This window comes from Miniopterus natalensis, chromosome 3 (genome assembly GCF_054644295.1).
Source record: "Miniopterus natalensis isolate mMinNat1 chromosome 3, mMinNat1.hap1, whole genome shotgun sequence".
In the NCBI taxonomy this organism is placed as follows: domain Eukaryota; kingdom Metazoa; phylum Chordata; class Mammalia; order Chiroptera; family Miniopteridae; genus Miniopterus; species Miniopterus natalensis.
In genome coordinates this window covers 101,275,378-101,295,118 of record NC_142083.1, presented here as the reverse complement: position 1 = coordinate 101,295,118, position 19,741 = coordinate 101,275,378, and the positions used below count along the sequence as shown (strand labels likewise).

Genomic DNA, 19,741 nt, shown 5'->3' with positions numbered 1-19,741 from the left:
TTGGGCATCAGAGCCTGCAATCGAGGTATGTGCCCTTGGTCAGACTGGAACCCAGGACCCTTCAGTCTGTGGGCTGACGCTCTGACTGCTGAGCCACGGGCCAGGGCTGACTGTTTATTTTCGGCTCCCTTTGTGCCAGCTGGAAGAAAGTCAGCCCAGCTGGCTTCCCCCAGCTTTGCTCCAGGTGGGTTTAAGTTCCAGGAGTTTACACAGTCCCGGGAGGCAAAAGGACACCGAGTCCCTGTCTCCGTGCGGGTGGCATGCCCTGAGGTGCCGCGGTTTCCTTGCTCTGGTGCTGTCTCTTGTCCTCTCTGCCGCACTGTCCGTCTTTCTCTTCTGAAATCTCTCTTTCTCTTTCTCTCTCTCCCGCTCCACCCCCAGGCATGCTGGAAACAGCCACTCACCTCCACACCCCACTAGACAAGGGGGGGCCTCCCTACCACCTCCCCCCCCAGACACAGATGCAGCATTTCCAGGTCTTACTACCCAGGAAGCGAGGCACAGGCCCCCTCTGCCCTCTGACCCCACAGACCTGCGAGGGGCCCTGCCCTTGGGTGAGGGGCGCAGCATGGGCCCCCTTCCCAGGGACCTACGGCACCTTCCCACTTCCTGCTTCCCCTCGTCTCCCCTGCGCGAGTCTGTGGGATCTTTTCTACTCTCATTATTTATTCTCTCAAATTGGGGTCATGCCCTGAGTTATTCAAAAGCTCAAAAACTAGCGCTGGCCGGTGTGGCTCAGGTGGTTGGGGCGTTGTCCTGTGCACAGGAGGGTCTCGGGTTCGATTCCGGGTCGGGGCACGTGCCCATGTTGCAGGTTAGATCCCCTGGGGCATGTGGGAGAGGCGGCCCATTGATGTTTCTCTCTCTTCCTCTCCCTTCCCCTCTCTCTAAAATTAGTAAACAATATATGTGCAGGTGAGGGTTTTTTAAAAAAACACACAAAAACAAAAACGAAGAGAAGCTTTGTTTTCTCCCATCCAGTTTCCTCATCTGTGAGGGATCAATTCGGAGCAGCCTCGCTTAAGGAGCAGAAGGCTTCGGGAAACATCTGTGAATTATTGTTGTCCCAGAGCAAGCGGAAAGGGGGCGCTTCTGAAGAGAGGGGCACTGCCTCCCCAAAACTTGGGGCAAAGAGGTGAGGATGGGTGTAGCTATAAATGCTTCTACCTAAAGATGAGAAATGAAGAAATTTAAGGGATATCATGCATAATGGGTGCACTTCCTTCAAAAATGTAGGAGGACGCCCTGGCCGGTGTGGCTCAGTTGGCTGGGCATCGTCCTGTGCACCAAGAGGCCTCGGGTTCAATTCTGTCAGGGCACATGCCCGGTTGTGGGTTCAGTCCCCTGGAGAGGGTGTGCAGGAGGCAGCCGATCCAAGTTTTGCTCCCACATCAGTGTTTCTCTCTCTCCCTTCCTCTCTCTCTCTAAAATCAATTTTTAAAAAGACTTTTTTTTTTTTTTTAATGTAGGAGGACATGTGAGTGTCATCATGAGTTTGGAAGCGTCAGTCTCTAAGGGCTGGGAGAATGGACAGGGACTTGCCCAGCAGAGGACAGGTGATGTGCCCAGTGGGTGAACAGGGCCTACAGACTCTGGAATAGGAACAAAGACGGTTGGTCACATCTTTCCAAACAGGATTTTGTGGGGTTGGAGAGGCGGAGCCAGGAAGTTGAGATCACCACCTAAGGCAGAGCCTTGTGACTGCCTCGTCCCCTGTAGAGAGCCCGGCACCCCCCCACTGCTGAGCGGGCGACTAAGGACTCGGCCAGCAGAGGCTGCTTTGCCAGGGGGCTCATACCCAGACCCCCGGAGAGGCCAGCAGTCAGAGGCTGACAGACCAGGAGACCCCAAGGGCTGGCCTGTGGGATCTCCTATGGACCAGGCTAAAGTTAGGCTCCAGTGAGACCCCGTCTCTGTCTGGCTTCTTTCCCTGCTCTAGCCCACTTCCCTCAAAATCCCCTCCTGGGCTCTGCTTCTAGGAAACCCAGCTTAAGACCACAGTGTAGCCTGGCCGGGTGTGGCTCAGCGGTTGAGCGTCGACCTAGGATCCAGGCGATTGGGGTTCGATTCCCAGTCAGGGCACATGCCCGGGTTGCGGGCTCGATCCCCGGTTGGGGGTGTGCAGGAGGCAGCCGATCAATGACTCTCTCATCATTAATGTTTCTATCTCTCTCTCCCTCTCCTTTCCTCTCTCTGAAATCAATAAAGATATATATGTGTATATTTTTTTTAAAAAAAGACCACGATGTAGTTCAGGTGGTCATTTGCGAGGTCTGTACTGGATAAGGGGCTGGAAGACTGAGGGGCTGAAGTATCATTTAGGTCAGGGAACAGGTATGGGGCGACAAAGGAGTGGGACGGCTGCAAGGATGGGAAAGGACTCTCAAAGCAAAGCAATTCAGACTGTGAGGAGGCCCAGGGCCCGGCCATGCAGTGGGTGGGCGGAGGGTTAGGTCCTAGACAGGTGCTCTCACCAATCAAAGAGGCTGGGCTGCCCATGGGGTGTCCACGGGGGGTCCTCTGAAGACACCAGTGACGATGGCAAGGTTTCAGGTGGAGATGAAGGCCCTGAGCCTGCTGGCACCGTGTTCCCCAACTGGGGTGAGGAGAGGAGGGCTGAGAACGACAAAGGGGCAGGGAAAGGTGGCAGAGGCAGGCTTCATGATCCCCAAATCAGCAAGAATTTTGTACAAGACGAAGGAGGAATGCCTGAGCAGACTTGAAAGCTGATTGGACCCCTGGAGACACCCCCCAACCAGGTCGGCAAGGTCTGCCTGTAGCAGGGACCCTCAGCCTGGCCAGGCTCCTTGGATGCTGCTGTCCAGCACCTCAGGCGCGGAGTCTGTACACCCTGCGATCGCAGGGACCTTGTTGCTCTTGTTCGCCAGGCCGGCATGATAAATATTTATTGAATGAATAGCCGCGTCAATCAGTTACCTGCAGGTCACCATCTCCGGGGAGGCCACGTTCCTGGAGCACAGCCCTGCGGTCAGGCCCGTGACTCTGACTTCCAGTTCCGAGCCTCGGTTTTTGCACCGGTGACACTGAGAAGGTTCAGTGACCCGATGGTGGGTGGACAGCACTGGGCACAGTGCTTGCCGGGCGGTGACTTTCCCGGGACAGCTGGGGCCGCCCGGCGGGTGCCTGGGGATGCGCCCCAGCCCTGCGCACCAACGGGCCCAGCCCGGGGCGGAGTCTCCTGGGGCTGGACCGGCCGCGCCGTCGCCCGGAGGCACCGAGGGACCGGCCAGCCCTGCCGCCGCCCGGCCATGGGGAGCGCGGCCGGGGGACCGGGGCGCGGGGCGGCCGCTGCGGCTGCTGCTGGCCGCGCTGCTGGGGACGCTGGCGCCGCAGGTGAGACGCGGGCGGACCCGCGGCCTGCAGGTGGGGTCCGCGGGGCTGGGGTGCGGGGGGAGCAGGGCGCCTCCACCTCCCTGGGCCGAGGGACACCAGCGGTCCCGCCTGAGAGAGAACCTCCCGGCTTTGGGGAGTTGCCAGCTGCCCCTCAAACACCTGGTCAGAGACGAACCAGCCTGGAGAGGCGCGGGGGGACCCAGAGCCCAGCCCGCAGACCACAGCCCGGGCAGGGGCGGGAGTGCGGGGCCGACTTCACTGCAGGGCCTCCTACAGCTTCTGGGGTCCCAGGCGCCTGTGATCAACTTAAGGATGGTCTGAGAAATGTGCCCACATGCCCAGCTTTACAGACAAATACAGGAGGGCCCCAGGGTGCCTCCCTCACCCATGACGGACCCCGGGTTGGAACCACGGGAGGGAGGGGTGGGCGCCTGGTCAGCCCGTGGGGAGGCAGAGTGCAGTCCTACAGAAACGCGGTGAGAAGGCAGAAGGCGCCCAGCCTGGAGCCCGCGCGGGGATGGTGTCTGCGCTCTGAGTTGCGGGACTTGAGGCCCGAGGACAGATAACAGGATCGCAGTGGAGTTGGGCACCCCCACGCCCAGCTCCCAGCTCTGGGTCCACCCCCTGGTTGCCAAGTAAGAATGTGAGCAGGGAGATCTGGTGTCTCCAGAAAAATGAGAAAAATCAGAATTCCAGATTTTAAGTAAAATCTTTCCAATGTTTTAACTGGCAGTTAATGAAAAACAAATTTTAAATACAATTATGGTCAAATGAAACTCCACTGTGAGCCCAGAGTCTGCAGCTCCTCTAGACGGAGCTCCCTCCTGCGATGTTGCAGGTCACCAAACAGGTGGGCAAACCAGAGGTGGTTCTCCACCTGAACCAGTGGCTCAGCCCCAAACCCCAGGGTCCTGGAGCAGGATGTGGCCTCTGCAGGGGTGCGGCTGGGCCACCCGGATGTTAGGGTTCCTGCTGGGAGCTCAGCCTCACCCTGTTTGCTCAAGGAGGGGCTAGAGCAAGTGAGTTAGCCCAGCAGGGGCCAGATGGAAAGGCAGCTCCAGCCCTCCCTCCCCCCCTCAGCCACCCCAGCCAGTGGAGCCCCGCAGCTAAAGCAGCTGAGCTGGTTTGGGGAGCAGAAAGGACCATCCTTAAGAGAAGCAGACAGTGTGGCAAATGAGAAAGAGGCCAGGTGCTGGAATCTCAGAGGTGGTGCCTCAAGTCCCAGTTCTGCCATTTACCTGCATGGCTCGTTGCCTTACCCTCCTGAGCTGTCTCCCTCACCTCACAAAGGTGAGAGCAATAGCCTGGGTCTCCCAGGGAGGCTGGAAGGGCCAATGTCAGTGCCTTTTTTGTAAAGGTTTTTGCTCTTTTTTGGGAAACCAGAAGGAATTGGGTGGGGGAAGGGTGGGATTTGGGGTACAGTGGGAGCTGGGTGGTCTTGGCTCCCACTGTAACCCCTTCCTAGGCTCAAGGAGATCGCTGGGTGGAGCCAACAGCTCCCCCACTCATCCTTCCCTCTGTCTCTGTCTCCAGAGGACCGGGCAATCACAGCAAGCTCTGCCTGGGGCAAGGACAAGGGGTGGCCCCAGGCCTCTTAGAGGAGCTGGCTTTGTCTCCACTACAGGTCCAGACTCTCAGGCCGGAGAGCCTCCTGCTCGTGTCCACCCTGGATGGAAGTCTCCATGCACTAAGCAAGCAGACAGGGGACTTGAAGTGGACGCTGAGGGATGGTGAGCACGGGGGAGTCACTCCTTCCTCCTCGGACCCGAGTGAGAGTGGTGTCACTATGACACAGAAGATGAGAACAAGGGGTTAGGCTCCCACATGCCAGTGCCTGCAGTCAGCTTCACCACGTAGCGGCTATGTGGCCCTGGGAAAGTCACTCTACCTCTCTGAGCATCAGGGTCCTCACCTGCAGAATGAAGCCAAGGGTAATGGCCCTCCCTCACAGGGCTCTCAGGAAGATTACAGTACATGCAAGTTACATGCTTGGGGTGGGGCCCGGCACATGGCGAGCACCCAGGGAGAAGGAGCTATGCTTGTGGGTCGGGAGTCCGGCGGGGGCAACTCATGCTCTGGGTCCCTGTCCCTGCAGATCCCATCATCCAAGGGCCAATGTACGTCACCGAGTAAGTGAACCTGCGGCCTTTTAAGGAGCGGGCATCTGGGAGATGGGGGAGCAATGGTGTTTGGAGGGAATATGGATGGGGGTGGGGTGCATGATGGATGTAAGGGAGTGGAACTGGGCCCAGAGCTCTGCGGTGCCTCCTGCAAGGATGGCCTCCTATGAGCTAGGAGGTTGGAGGGAAAGGGCACCTTTGGGAAACCAGGGAACATGCATCCAACCCACCTCCCTTCCTCTCTGCTCCACAGAACGGCCTTCCTCTCAGACCCAGCTGATGGCAGCCTGTACACCTTGGGGACCCAGAAACAGCAGGGCTTGATGGTGTGTGTCCTTCAGTGCTTGAGATGGCGGGGCCGGGGTTCTGTTAGGCAGAGCACTGAGGGGCTGAGGGAACAGCATGACCAGACTCCAAGTCCTGCAGAGGATAAGGCCGGGCTCCGGTGCATTATGGGCCGGCTGTCTGAGGGACCTATCGAAAGGGGTGGGGGTGGCTCTGGTGTGTCTGCACAGCAAGCTGACAAGGGGCTTTCCCAGGACTCTCAGCTTTCAGGGAAACCTATGTATCAGTTAGCCTCTGCTAAATAAGAAATGGCCCAAGCTCAATGGCTTAAAGCCTAAACAATTTACTTCACTCACAACTTTGTGGGATGACAGTTTAGGTGGGTGGTCTTGCTTGAGCTTGCTCAGACGTCTGTGGCCAGCTGCTGCTCAGCTAGATGGCTCCTGTTTTGAAAGCTGACCCGTGTTGGCTGGCTTTTGACAGAGGCCAGGAGGCCATGTGTATCTCCTCCTGCAGCAGGCAACCTGGTCCTGTTCACATGGTACCAACAGGGAAACTAAGAGTAGTGACCACACCTGGAGCCAGAGGGAGGGCCCCCTGCCAGGAGCTGAGGCCTTTGGGGAGGGACACAACCAGATCTTGATGACCTTGTGGAGAGGAGACAGGGCACATGCCCAGTCTCCCAGGGAAAGCCAGAGCATGGGGCACCCAGTGATGTCATTCAGACAAGTGTGGGGGGTGGGGGGGGGGATGGGGAATGGATTTGTCATGTCAGGGAGGGTCGTCAGCAGGGCTTTAGTGTGGCATGTGTACTTGTCCGTCACCCCCCGACTCCCCATATCTGGATAAAGTCCAGGCACCCTGACAGCACCTCGGACCCCCCTGACCAGCTGTCTCACTTCTCCAGCCCCACCCAGCACGCACGCACACCCTTCAGCCCACCAGCATGCCTGCTCCAGGGCTCCACCCGAATTGTCCTGGGCATCTGGACTCTCCTCCGCTTCTGCCTCTGCTTCCCGGCTCACGGGCATCTCTGTGCCGCCTTTCTCGCTCACGCCAGTGACCACTGGGAGGGGGTCTGCACACCGGCCCCGCTGGAGGCTCCGTCTCAGCCTGAGCCTCTCAGTCACCAAAGGGAGAGAGGCAAGTGTGACTCGCTCACTGGCTCTTACAGTGTCCTTGCAGAAGTGACGTCTGTCCTCTCCTCCCCTCCCTCCGGCTAGAGCACCCCTCACAGCCTTGCCTACTTGAAGCGGGAAAGGAAGCGTGATCTCACCAGAGGCCCAAAGAACCGCAGTATTGGGGAGAAGGGTGCCCCTTCCCTAGCTCCTTTTTACACATCCTGAGGTCCCAGTGTAAAATCCATGGCCTCAGGCCCCCACCTCCGGCCACTCCTCTCCTCTCTAAGCCTCTGGGCGCTGTGCCCGCCGGCCCTCACCCCCGACCTCTGGCCTCTGCACCGGCTGTCCCCGGCCAGAGCGGAGCTCCTCCTCGGGGCCCTGAGGCTCACTTCTCGCCCCCCAGCCACCTCATGAAAGCGAGCACCTCAGGTCACTCTCTAGCCTAGTTCTCTGGGTCTGACTTTTCCAGAGCACGTACCACTCCCTGACATAATGGTGTAGACAGTTTTTGTAGGGTTACTCTTGCTCCCACACACACCAGGAATGTAGCTCGCAGGAAGGAACCTCGTTGGTCTTGGTTACTGCTAGGTCGCAGCGCCTGGTGCTAAGTGGCTGCTGGATGAAAGAAAGAAAGAAAGAAAGAAAGAAAGAAAGAAAGAAAGAAAGAAAGAAAGAAAGAAAGAAAGAAAGAAAGAAAGAAAGAAAGAAAGAAAGAAAGAAAGAAAGAAAGAAAGAAAGAAAGAAAGAAAGAAAGAAAGAAAGAAGAAAGAAGGGAGGGAGGGAGGGAGGGAGGGAGGGAGGGAGGGAGGAAGGAAGGAAGGAAGGAAGGAAGGAAGGAAGGAAGGAAGGAAGGAAGGAAGGAAGGAAGGAAGGAAGGAAGGAAGGAGGGGAGGAAGAACTTCCTCAGCAGCTTTTCAGCCCCTCGGTTCCTTTCAAGAACACCAACCATACCAGTTATGGGTGGTAATGACCTTTTTTGTTGTTGGTCCTATGTCCCCAGAAGCCCCAGTTCTTTCCCTCGGGACTTTGTGTCCCTCGCATACTGTCTGGCAACAGCTCTGTACGTGGAGTTTTGAGGTTTTTCTGTGTGTGTAACTTTTCCTTTTGATATCATTTCAAATACAAGGGGGAAAAACTGCGATAATAATACAAAGAAATTCTTTATTCCCTTTACCCAGATGCATTAATTTTTAACATCTCTTCACATTTGCCTGGCTGCTCTCTCCGGGTAGATGACAAATGGACAGGCTAGTAGATAGGATACTAAGAATACTCCACATGTACACGTCAAATGTCTTTTTCCAGTCCTTCAGGAGCATATGTATACCCTTTCCTTCTTTCTTTTTTCTTTTTTTTTTAATATATCTTTATTGATTTCAGAGAGAGGGAGGGGGAAGGAGAGAGAGAAACACCAATGATGAGAGAGTCAGTGATCGGCTGCCTCCTGCACGGCCCCCACTGGGGGTCGAGCCCGCAGCCCGGGCCTGTGCCCTGACCGGGAATCGAGCCGCGATCTCCTGGATCCCAGGTTGATGCTCAGCGGCTGAGCCATGCCGGGCCGGGCTCCCCTTTACTTCTTAAGCGTCACTGTGTATTTCTGAGAACAAGGACCTTTTCCTGCACAGCCCGCGCGGAAAGGATTAAAACCGGGTTTACCACTGGCGACTCGCCTTGCCCACGCACAGCGCGCGCTGACTCTGTGAAGGGCCTCCGTGGTGTCCTTCGCAGTTTCCTAGCCCAGGGTCGGACCAGACTGGCCGTTGCATGTGGCCGTCATGTCTCTCGGCGTCCTTCAGCCTGGAGCTGTTCCCCAGCTTCTCGAAGGCATAGCCGAGCTGCTCAGCCTCTGGGAAACGGGAACGGGAACCGTTGCGCCTCACGGACAGGTTGCGTGAGTTTCTCTGCTCTTACTCTTCCCGGGAACCTTTCCCTCTCCTCAGAAACTGCCGTTCACCATCCCCGAGCTGGTCCACGCCTCCCCGTGCCGCAGCTCCGACGGTGTCTTCTACACGGGTAAGCGCCTCTCCAGTCCCTGGGGCCAGGTCCAGCATCAGGGACAGGGGCCTAGGTCATGGTGGGCCAGCTGGGCACAGGGTGGACAGGCCATCCTGAGGGCTGGCACACTTCCCACCTCCACAGGCCGAAAGCAGGATGCCTGGTTTGTGGTGGACCCCGAGTCAGGGGAGACACAGATGACCCTGACCACAGAAGGCGCCTCTACGCCCCGCCTCTACATTGGCCGCACACGTGAGTCTGGCCCCAGTTGCTCCTCGAGCTCTGGGCAGCCCTGCCTTTGGCTCTGCTCAGGCCTGGGACCTGCTATCCAAGTTGAATTGGGCCAGTCTGTCAGTTTGTCAGTCAACAAAGATTTCACTGAGCAAAGAGCTGGGATAGAGCAGTAACCAAGATAGACCTGGGTTCTGCCCTTGCAATGCTCACAGACTCCACCCAGGCTGGGAGCTCAGGAAATCCCCAGCCCAAGATGACACCCACTGAGGTGGGCATGGGAGGAGCATCACCTGGGTGAGCCTGGTAACCTTGCTCCGGGGCATCCTCAGAGTACACGGTCACCATGCATGACCCCCGGACCCCGGACCTGCGCTGGAACACCACCTACCGCCGCTACTCAGCGCCCCTGCTGGATGGCTCTCCTGGAAAATGTGAGTGCCACCTTTTTCTGGCCCCATCTTGGAGCAGTGTCCCCAGCTCAGGGAACCCTGAGTGGCATCCTTAACCAAGCCTCACCACATTTTGACCCATTTGACCTCCTCAGGGACCCCACACACTTGATGGATGACCCTAAATGATCCCCCTCACCACCCAGCGTGACCCTCCTGTACCCTGAGCAGCCTAACATCCTTACTCCTCCATACTCCAAGTGAGCCCAAACAGGTCTCCCTCCATCCTGGGTGACCCCAAGAATCCACACACCCTGAGCATCCCCACGTTTCCTAATTGACCCCCAACGTTGAATGACTCCTGACAGATGACCTTGAGTGACCTTTTCCCAGATAACCCTGACCACCTCCTTGATACTATGTCTGTCCTACCAGACTTCCTGAGTTAGCTCTCAGGTGCCCTTGGCAACCTCTGGTTCCCTGACCCTGTCACATCATATGAGAATTGATAACACCGACACATCACAGTGACACCCCAGGCCGCTGACTGACCTCCTTCACACTCTAGGTGATATCCAAGCAATCCACCTGCCTCCAGGTCGCCCTGCTATGCACCCCAAGTGGTCATCAGTCAGAGCATGGGTGACTGACTGCTCCACATCCTAAGTGATCTCTCTCAGCAACACGAGTCACCTTCAGATGACCCCGACTGACCCCTACATCCTATACGGCTCCCAGTTGACCCTGACAGGGCAAAGTGCCCCAGTGGACTCTGACTGACCTTCCCATGTCCTGCCACCATCCAGGTGATCTCACCTGAACCCCACACACCTGAGTGGCCCTCCTGATGGCCCACCCCCAGAGCAGCTCCCCCACCCCAAGATACTCTGAGGGACCTCTTGGCAGAACTCCCCAATCACATCCCCATCTTTCTTGGCAGACATGAGCCACCTGGCATCCTGTGGGATGGGCCTGCTGCTCACTGTGGACCCAGGAAGTGGGGCGGTGCTGTGGACACAAGACCTGGGTGTGCCTGTGATGGGCATCTACACCTGGCACCAGGACAGCCTGCACCAGCTACCCCATCTCACACTGGCTCGGGACACCCTGCACTTCCTCGCCCTCCGCTGGGGCTACATCCGACTGCCTGCCTCCCGCCCCCAGAACACAGCCCATTTCTCTGTCTTGGACATCCAGCTGCTGTGGGTGCTCATGTCTGGGGACTGGGGGGGACCCTCTGGAAGGGTTGTAGCCCAGGCCCAATGGGCAGGCACGATGCCTGACCATCACATACCAGTACAGTTGAGCCAGGGGTCAAAATATTTCAAGCTGGCTGTTTACCAAGCAGTTTGGTATTAATAAATAACCAGTGCCCTGAACCACCCTTTGTGCGTTCCAGGACCCCCTAGGTAGTCCCACTGTTCAGCAACTGACATGGTAAAATCTGACCTAGGTGGGGGCCTCCAGGTCTCCACTCCAGTGCCACAGCTGGCACCTGTTCTGCTTGGCAGGTGCTGTGCCTTATTGGTTGTTAAAGACGAACTCTCACCCTGCCTTACATCTCTCAAAACTTTAGAGTCCCCATCTTGGGGAGCCGAGAAGCAGACTGGGGAAATCAGAGATTATCCACTCATTCTGTTTGTTCTGCAAATATTAACTGAGCACTTACTATGTACCAGTCACTCGTTAGGCTCTGGGAGCACAGTAATACCACCTGTGTTCCACCTACAGAAATCTAGAGTCCAGTAGAGGAAACAGGTGTGTAAAGAGGCAACTGGTATGCTAAAGGGCGAGGCAAGAGAAGAACAGGTTTGCCGTGGGGATGTATGGGAAGGGTACCTAAATGGAGACCGGCAGGAGGCAGGTGTGGAATGCTTCCTAGAAGGGACATCTAAATTGAAACCTAAAGGATAAATAGCAAATGGGGGGGGGGCTTCAAAACAACAAACACTTATTATTTTTCAAGATTCTGTGGGTCAGCTGGCTGGTTTTCTGGCCTGGGCGGTCTTAGTTAATATGTGCCGTGAGCTGGTGGCTTGGCTGAGCCTGGATGACCTAGGATGTTCTCACTCACCTGCCTCATAGTTGGTGGGCTATTTAGCCTGGAGGGTATCGGATACCCTTTCATGCCCCAGGAGGCTACCCTGGGTCTCCTCCCATGGTGGCTTTGGGGTTCCAAAGAACAATACGAGAGGACAAGTCCCATTACACAAGCACTGCTCGAGTCTCTACTTGCATCACACTTGCTCTGTCCCATTGTCCAAAGCAAGTGACATGGCCAAGACCAGAACTGATGTGGGAGGGGACAATGCAGGAACGTGAGTGGTGACTGAGACCACCCACAGCCATTACTCACCCTTCTCCCCTCTCCGCCCCCACTAGGATGACGCTGTATGTGGGGAAGGAGGAAGCTGGCTTCTACGTCTCCAAAGCACTGGTCCACACAGGGGTGGCCCTGGTGGTGAGGAGGGGTCTCTGAGGGGCTGGAAAGAGGGGACGCAGCAGGAGAGCCCCCTCACTCATGACTCTCCACCTTCCGCCGTAGCCTCGTGGACTGACCCTGGCCTCCATGGATGGCCCCACCACAGAAGAGGTGACACTACAAGTCTCAGGAGAGCGAGAGGGCTCTCCTAGCACAGCTGTCAGATACCCCTCAGGCAGCGTGGCCCTCCCTAGCCAGTGGCTGCTCATTGGTGAGAGTTCCTAGCTCAAATTTGGAATAGATGAAGATGAAGGACCTGTGATCCCGGGTTCTGAGTTGGAAGGCTGAGGTGACCTTCAGACCACTGACTTTTACCCTGCCCCTTAGGACACCACGAGCCACCCCCAGTCCTGCACACCACCATGCTGAGAGTCCATCCCACCCCAGGAAGTGGAACCGCTGAAACCAGACCCTCCAAGAGCATGCAGGCCCCAGCCCTCTCCTCGGAGGTCAGTGCTAAAATGGTAGAGGACTTGGAGGGAGGCTGGCAGGTGGGTGGGCAGTCACTGGACATTTTCCTCAAGCACCTAGGAATAACATTTGGAGTGGGTCAATTGACCTCACATAATTCCCCCAAAGAAAAAATTTTTTTAGTTGTTAGACATGTCAAAAAGATATTGGTTATCTAAATTGTGAAACATCTGTCACATTTTTCTTCTTCAGTGTAAGTTACAAAATGGTTATCAAGTGAGAAAATTAAAACAGAAAAGCTATAACGGCATGCTCTCCTGGGAGAGGATTGGACAAGAATCACTAGTAGTGCCCTAGCTGGTTTGCTCAGTGGCTAGAGCGTCGGCCTGCAGGCTGAAGGGCCCCAGGTTTGACTCCAGCCAAGGGCATGCACCTCGGTTGCAGGCTCCATCCCCGGCCCTGCTCAGGGCACTTGAGGGAGGCAACCAATCGATGTGTCTCTCTCGCATCAATGTCTCTCTCGCTCTCCCTTCCACTCTTTGAAAAGCAATGGAAAAAAATATCCTTGGGTGAGGGTAAAAAAGAAAAGAAAAGAATCACTAGTAGTTCAAGGTTAGAAGGAGCAGCCATGACCTGACCTGGAGCGATAATCCTCAAAGCTGGTTGCTCATTACAATCACCCGGATGCCCATTCCAGCCCCACTGAATTGAGAATCTCTGGAGGTGGGCATCTGCATTTTGGTGATGCCCCGAAAGTATCTGTATTTTTTAGTGACACCCAGGAGCTGGGGGTCGCCAGCTGGGGCTGGAAGCCCGAGCTCCTGCAGCGCCTCGAGGCGTCAGCACCGCGGAGAGCGCCCCGCTCCCCCGCGAGCCCGGCCCCGCTGCCTTCAGCACCGCGGAGAGCGCCCCGCTCCCCGCCCCGCTGCCCCTGAGCTAAACCGGCTGCACCCGGTGAGGAAGGCTCGGGGTCCCCCAGCGAGAGGAGGTGCTGAGAGTGAAAGCCCATTTGTCCCCAGCTCCTGAGCCTGAGTCGGGAGGAACCTCGCGACCTGGAGCTGCACCCGGAAGAGAAAACTCCAGACTTGTATCTAGGGCTGGGGCCCCAAGACCTGCTGGTGGCCAGCCTCACTGCAGTCCTCCTGGGAGGGTGGATGCTCTTCGTGATGAGGCAGGTAAGCCCACACCCCAACCTCAGGCCTGTCTCTCTCACCCAGCTCCGATTCTGCCCCTGCCTTCCCCCCAGCAGCGCCCCGAGCCCCCATGGCTGTGCTCTGTGTGCTCATGGTCCGGTGCAGGTCAGCTCAGGCACAGCTGCTGGGCCCACATGGGGCAGGGCCTCGCCAAGGCTGAGCTCCCTGGGCCCTTGTGTTGCAGCAGCAGCAGCTGGCAGAGAAGCAGCAGGCCCCCCTGGCACCCGCAGGCCCTCCTCCCATCTCACAGGGGGCTCTATCCCAGCTCTCGGGGACCACCCCACAGGACCAGAAGAGGCTGCAAAGCCCCTCGGAGCAAACCTCGCCACTTGAAGACCCTGAAGGTGAGCTTAACTGATAGGAAAGGGCGTTGTCGAGGACAGAGAAAAGAGAGAAGCTGGTTTAGCTTCAAAGATGGTTTGTTAGAAGCCACTAGTGCGTAGCCAAGCCTGAATGAGTTAATGAGAGTGTTTCAAGTAGTGCCTGCTGTGTAAATGAGCACTCTGGAAAGCTCTGCCATCGTTTTTTATTATTGCCATTATTTTCAGGGATTCTGGGTACAGATAGAACTGGGTGTAGGTCTAATACCTTGTTAACGTTGATGAATGGCTTAACTCCTCTGAGCCTCAGTATTCTCATCTGTCACATGGAAATGACAATGCCCACCTAGTTACATCCCTTCATTGGGAGAGGTCACCACCATCATTATTACTCAGTCACACAGAGGTGCCCAGGCCAGGTGGCTCAGTTGGTTGGAGCATCATCTGTACACTAAAAGGTTGCAGGTTCAATTCCCCATCAGGGCACAGACCTGGGTTGTGTGTTCGACCCCCAGTTGGTGCGTGTACAGGAGGCAGCCGATAGATGTTTCTCTCTCACATCAATGTTTCTCCCTCTCTCTTTCTCCCTCCCTCTCTCTCTAAAAATCAATAAAAAACATTCTTTAAAAAAATGTTTTTTAATCATACAGAGGTGATGCTATTAATATGTGTGCTAAAATAATATCATATTTGGTAATAATAATAAATTACCTAGGTACCATTTGGTACCTTTTCTCCTCTTCAGGGCTTTTTATTTTCTAAACATTCTTCTTTTTTTCTCAATTTACTCCTACAAACAAGCCCTCCAAGCTTCCTCTGGTGCCCGTGGGATGCCCCCTGGGGCCCTCCCCATGCTTTCATTGGTCTACTTCTACTAATTTGGGCTACTTGTTCTTTGGCTCTGGGCTGGGCTGTCCTTCAGTCCTTTGCATAAACTACTAGTGGCGCCTCCTGGTCACTGCTCAAACCACAACCTCATGCCTGGAGCCTTAACTCAGGCTGAAGTCCCCCCCCCCCACGGGGTTCGATGCTCCAGTGCTGCTTCCAACTTCCACCTTCGTGCTCACCTTCCTCTGTGGAGACAGAGCAGCTGCCCTTCCTTAGGAGCCGTCTCTCTTAGAAAGTCCCCACCCCAGAGCCCCCACCACTGAGCCCTGAGTCTTGCAGTTCCTGTCACCTTCCTGGCTCTGGGTGGGTCCCACCACATCCGGAAACACTCATCTCCTTGGACCTCCTACCTGAGTCTTCCCCAGACGCCCAGGCGGTTTCGCCCGCTGGCCTGAGGCCCTCCTCGCCATGGTCCTCAGGACCACAGCCCATTAGGCCCATCACTGCCCGAGGTAGCTCTTTCCCCAGACGTCTCCTCCGGTACCTGATTCGTCAGTGTCACCAGTGATCCTCGGAGGAGAAAAGAGGGTGTTGGACCCCAGCCCTGGCTCAGCCAGGACACCTTGTTATATAAAATACCCACATTTCTTTTTAACCACCATAAAAAAAGTAATCAAAGTGATATCAGCAACTGAGGACAAGAATCTGAGAAAATAAAACACCCAGATGGAGCCTGGTACCTGTTATGGCTCAGTGGTACCCTCTCCAGGTAATACTGGATTTCCTCTATTATAAAAAAACACACGATTCTTTCACTTCCCTTGTTTAAAGTGCTGATAAACTCTTCACTTTAGCGTTTTTGTGACGTCTAGGCAAAGCCTGGAGAGGACAGGCAGTTGTTAGGTGGTGTGAGACAGGCAACGATGGGTCACAGACAGTGTTGTGTGAACAGAGGAGGGGCACAGAACTCAGACGTGAGGACATAGTAAGTGTCCTCGAAGTGACGGCTAAGCTCTGGTCAAAGGCTAAGAAGGAATTACCCAAGAGAGCTGGAGGTAGTGGAGCGAGGATCCAGGTGGCACCAACGGCACCGGCAAAGGTTCAGAGACGAGCGAAAGGAGGGCGCACATTCTGGAGGCTGAAAGGAGGGTTGCAAACTCATGCCTGTGTGAGGCCAGCTGGATAAATTAAAGGAGCAAAGCTGCCATATTGAAGAGAGAATAGGGAGTGGAGGGGACTGTGGCAAACTGGAGAGCAGACGCCTTGTCTAAACTGCTTTACAGATGAGAAAACCAAGATCACAGCAGTTAAGTAGCTTTCCCAAGTATACACACAGAATTAGTGGCAGCACCAGGCACTGGACCTGGGCAGTCCGGCACCAGGCTGGGCACAGAAGGGGGGAAGTCTGAAGAAAGGTGAAGGCAGGGTGGGTCTGGACAGGGCAGTGGTGGCTCCCTGAGATCCTGCCCTCCTCTGCCCCTAGCTGAGCAGCTCACTGTGGTGGGGAAGATCTCCTTTAACCCCAAGGATGTGCTGGGCCGTGGGGCAGGCGGGACTTTCGTTTTCCGGTGAGTGGCAGCCAGGAGCTGGCTGGAGATGCGGCTCTCGCAACCCTTCCAGTCATTGTTCCTCGGAGGGCTATTCTTTCAAGAATCCCCAAGGTGGGTGCAGGCTGGTGCCTCTCTCACCAGTCCTAACCTTTTCCTTTATTTGCCCTCTCTGAACCTTTCCCCACCTACCAGGGGACAGTTTGAGGGGCGGGCAGTGGCTGTCAAGCGACTCCTTCGTGAATGCTTTGGCCTGGTCTGGCGGGAGGTCCAGCTGCTGCAAGAGTCAGACAGGCACCCCAATGTGCTCCGCTACTTTTGTACAGAGCGGGGACCCCAGTTCTACTACATCGCCCTGGAGCTCTGCCCTGCCTCCTTGCAGGAGGTGAGGCTGGAGTGCAGGGAGGTCTGGGTGAGGGCTGGAAGGTCCGGGGCTGCAGGGTGACCCCTGCCCTCACTGCTCCTCAGTACGTGGAACACCCCGAGCTGGACCGCTGGGGCCTGGAGCCTGAGACAGCGCTGCAGCACCTCATGTCTGGCCTGGCCCACCTGCACTCTCTACACATAGGTACCCACCCACCTCTCACGCCCCTTGGCCCACCCTGCCCTCCCCACCTGCGCTCAGCTGCCCTCCCCTCCCACAGTGCACCGGGACCTGAAGCCAGCCAACGTGCTCATCACGGGGCCTGACGGCCAGGGCCGAAGCAGGGCGGTCCTCTCCGACTTCGGCCTGTGCAAGAAGCTTACAGCCGGCCGCTGCAGCTTCAGCCTGCGCTCAGGCGTCCCGGGCACAGAGGGCTGGATGGCGCCTGAGCTCCTACAGCTGCTGCCCCCAGACAGCCCTGTGAGTCCTCCCATCACCCTGGCCCAGTGCCTCTCCTGCCCAGGCTCTGCGTTGCCGCTGTGTGAGCTTGAACCTGATCTTCATCTGTAAAGTGGGATCATTCATCCTTCTTACTTGGAGCAGTGGCTCTTAACCAGGGACCGTTTCACCACCCGAGGGGCACATGTCTAGAGATATTTCTGGTAACCACACTTGGCGGGGGTGTTGTTACTGGCATCTGGTGGGTAGAGACCAGAGATGCTGCTAAATATCCCGTGACCACCCCATAACAAATAATTATCAGGCCCAAAGTGTCAATAGTGCTAAAGTTAAGAACCTTGAACTAAAATGGTTTTAACTCTTCACTGTTCTGCAGAATCATGGGGGAACTTAAGGTCAGCCATCCAGGCCCCACACCCGGTGTACAGCCGATTTGCTAGGGCAAGGCCCGGGGGTTTCATGAGCAGCCAGGGTGGAGCAGCACTGGGGCTGAGGCTCAGGAGCATCAGATGAGCTAGTAGAGCTGAAGCAGAGCAGTGTCTGACCCCAGAGACACTTGAGTTTCGGGTCCCAGGTTTATAGATTATTGAGCCATCAGTGTGTGTGGAAGTTGTAGTCACAGACAGAGGTGGCAGCAGCACAAAAGGAGTCACAGGCAAAGCTGTCCCCACCCCTAAAGTCTAGAGAAAGCTAGGAATGGCCACCTGCAGGCCAGAGGACCAAAGGCACTGTTAGGAGCCTGTGCAGATTCTTTTGTTTTTTCATCAGCCAGCATTTTCACTTTCGGGAAATTGCACATAAATATCTGGACTTCTGGGTCCTCCTGGGGAATGAAAGCTCTGCGGCCTGTGCATGGGGCCCTGCCAGGCCGGAGCGCTTAACGCCACCTTACTGCCACACGTCTGGCCTTCGTGTCACCTGCTAGAGCTGGAGGAATGACGCTGGGAAGCCCAAACTAAAGCTCAGTAGGGGCAGAGATTTGGGTTGAAAACCATGGGCCCCTTTCAATGGTGCAGAGGGGAGGGGATCTAGGGCTAAGGAGATGCCTCTAGGAAGCATTCTGAGCTCTGCTCTGAGCAAACGCCCCCTTGAAGTCAGTTAGCCAGGTGGACTTCCTGGACGCAGACTTCCTCCTGACGCTTGTTCCTCTGGCCCCAGACCAGTGCGGTGGACATCTTCTCTGCAGGCTGCGTGTTCTACTATGTGCTTTCCAGCGGCAGACACCCCTTTGGAGAGAGTCTGTATCGACAGGCAAACATCCTTGCAGGGGCTCCCTGTCTGGCTCACCTGGAGGAAGAGGCCCATGGTGAGGGGGACCTGGCCCAGCAAAGAAGGGAGGAAGCTGGGCATGAGGCTGGGGGGGCCTAAGCCACCCCTTTCCCCACAGACAAGGCGGTTGCCCGGAGCCTGGTGGAGGCCATGCTAAGCCCACAGCCCCAGGAGCGCCCCTCTGCTCCGCAGGTGTTGGCCCACCCCTTCTTCTGGAGCCGAGCCAAGCAGCTCCAGTTCTTCCAGGTCAGGGGGAATCTCGGGAATGGGCTCCAAGTCCCAAGTGTGGATTCTGAGCAGCAAGAAAGGGGAAACCAGATGGTCTAAGAGCAAGGGACTTGTCTACCTGCATGAGGAGCTGGCTCTTTAGCTAAACCAAGACGGAGCAAACTCCTAACCATTGCCCTCTTGGCGCTGCAGTCCCTCCCCCTCCCCAGCCGCCCTGTGAGAGCACACCTGCTCCTGCTCCCTCCACCCCACTGTCACTCATGCGGCACTGGGTCTATAGCCCATTCCAGCTAAAGGATCTGAGCACGGCACTGCCTCTGAGCCTGTTGGGTCCTCTGTAAAATGGAGGCCAACAGTGCTCCTCATGGGTTGGTAATGCCCTGGTGGGATAACAGGAGGGAGGCCTCCTGGCCTTGTGGCCTTAGAAACTGGTCACGGGCTCAGGAGCTCTATGGGGTCCTAGGATGTCAGTGACTGGCTAGAGAAGGAGCCCGAACAGGGGCCCCTGGTGACGGCCCTGGAGGCAGGAGGCTCCGCCGTGGTCCGGGGTGACTGGCACAAGCACATCTCGGTGCCGCTGCAGACAGGTACAGGCCAGACTGTGGGGGTGGGGGTTGGGGGGAGGCGGTGCTGGAAGGCCAAGGGGGGCCCAGTGGGAAGGCTTAGCCAAGAATCCCCCCGACCACAGATCTGAGGAGGTTCCGGTCCTACAAGGGGACCTCAGTGCGAGACCTGCTCCGCGCCATGAGGAACAAGGTGCGTGCAGGGGCTCGGGCAGGGCCTGGCTCTTGGGAAGGCTGGGTCTCCGCTGACCCAGGGCCCTGCTCTCTCCCTGCAGAAGCACCACTACAGGGAGCTCCCAGGAGAGGTCCGGCAGGCGCTAGGCGGCGTCCCCGACAGCTTCGTCCAGTACTTCACAGCCCGCTTCCCGCGGCTGCTCCTCCACACACACCGCGCCATGAGGAGCTGCGCCTCCGAGAGCCTCTTCTTGCCCTACTACCCACCCGCCTCAGGGACCAGGGAGCCGCGCCAGGGAGCTGCCGGGAGCTGAGGGCAGCCAGCCGAGGGCCAGGCCTTGCCTGAGGCTGGCCTCACCTGGAAAACACCGCAGAGGCTTGCAGCCCGGGCTGGGTACTGTAGCA

General features: G+C 56.7%; 1 protein-coding gene across 1 annotated transcript; it reads left to right on the top strand.

Annotated features, from left to right (window-relative positions):
* The first annotated feature begins 3,150 nt into the window (after positions 1-3,150).
* On the top strand, positions 3,151-19,650 carry ERN2 (endoplasmic reticulum to nucleus signaling 2). Its single transcript, XM_087815232.1, has 22 exons — positions 3,151-3,354; positions 4,979-5,084; positions 5,450-5,483; positions 5,728-5,800; positions 8,821-8,893; positions 9,020-9,127; positions 9,439-9,540; positions 10,439-10,700; positions 11,881-11,959; positions 12,044-12,191; positions 12,308-12,429; positions 13,411-13,566; positions 13,769-13,928; positions 16,216-16,300; positions 16,475-16,664; positions 16,748-16,847; positions 16,924-17,123; positions 18,261-18,408; positions 18,490-18,617; positions 19,063-19,186; positions 19,288-19,355; positions 19,438-19,650. The coding sequence occupies exons 1-22, from the start codon at positions 3,151-3,153 to the stop codon at positions 19,648-19,650; spliced, it is 2,883 nt and encodes a 960-aa protein (XP_087671358.1).
* Positions 19,651-19,741: the final 91 nt, after the last annotated feature.

Bases quoted from the DNA above. Each gene is read 5' to 3' on its own strand.
- ERN2 (XM_087815232.1), top strand. From the start codon at position 3,151: ATGCGCCCCAGCCCTGCGCACCAACGGGCCCAGCCCGGGGCGGAGTCT. The intron at 13,567-13,768 runs GTAAGCCCACAC...CTTGTGTTGCAG, and splicing joins TGCTCTTCGTGATGAGGCAG to CAGCAGCAGCTGGCAGAGAA. The intron at 13,929-16,215 runs GTGAGCTTAACT...CTCTGCCCCTAG, and splicing joins GCCACTTGAAGACCCTGAAG to CTGAGCAGCTCACTGTGGTG.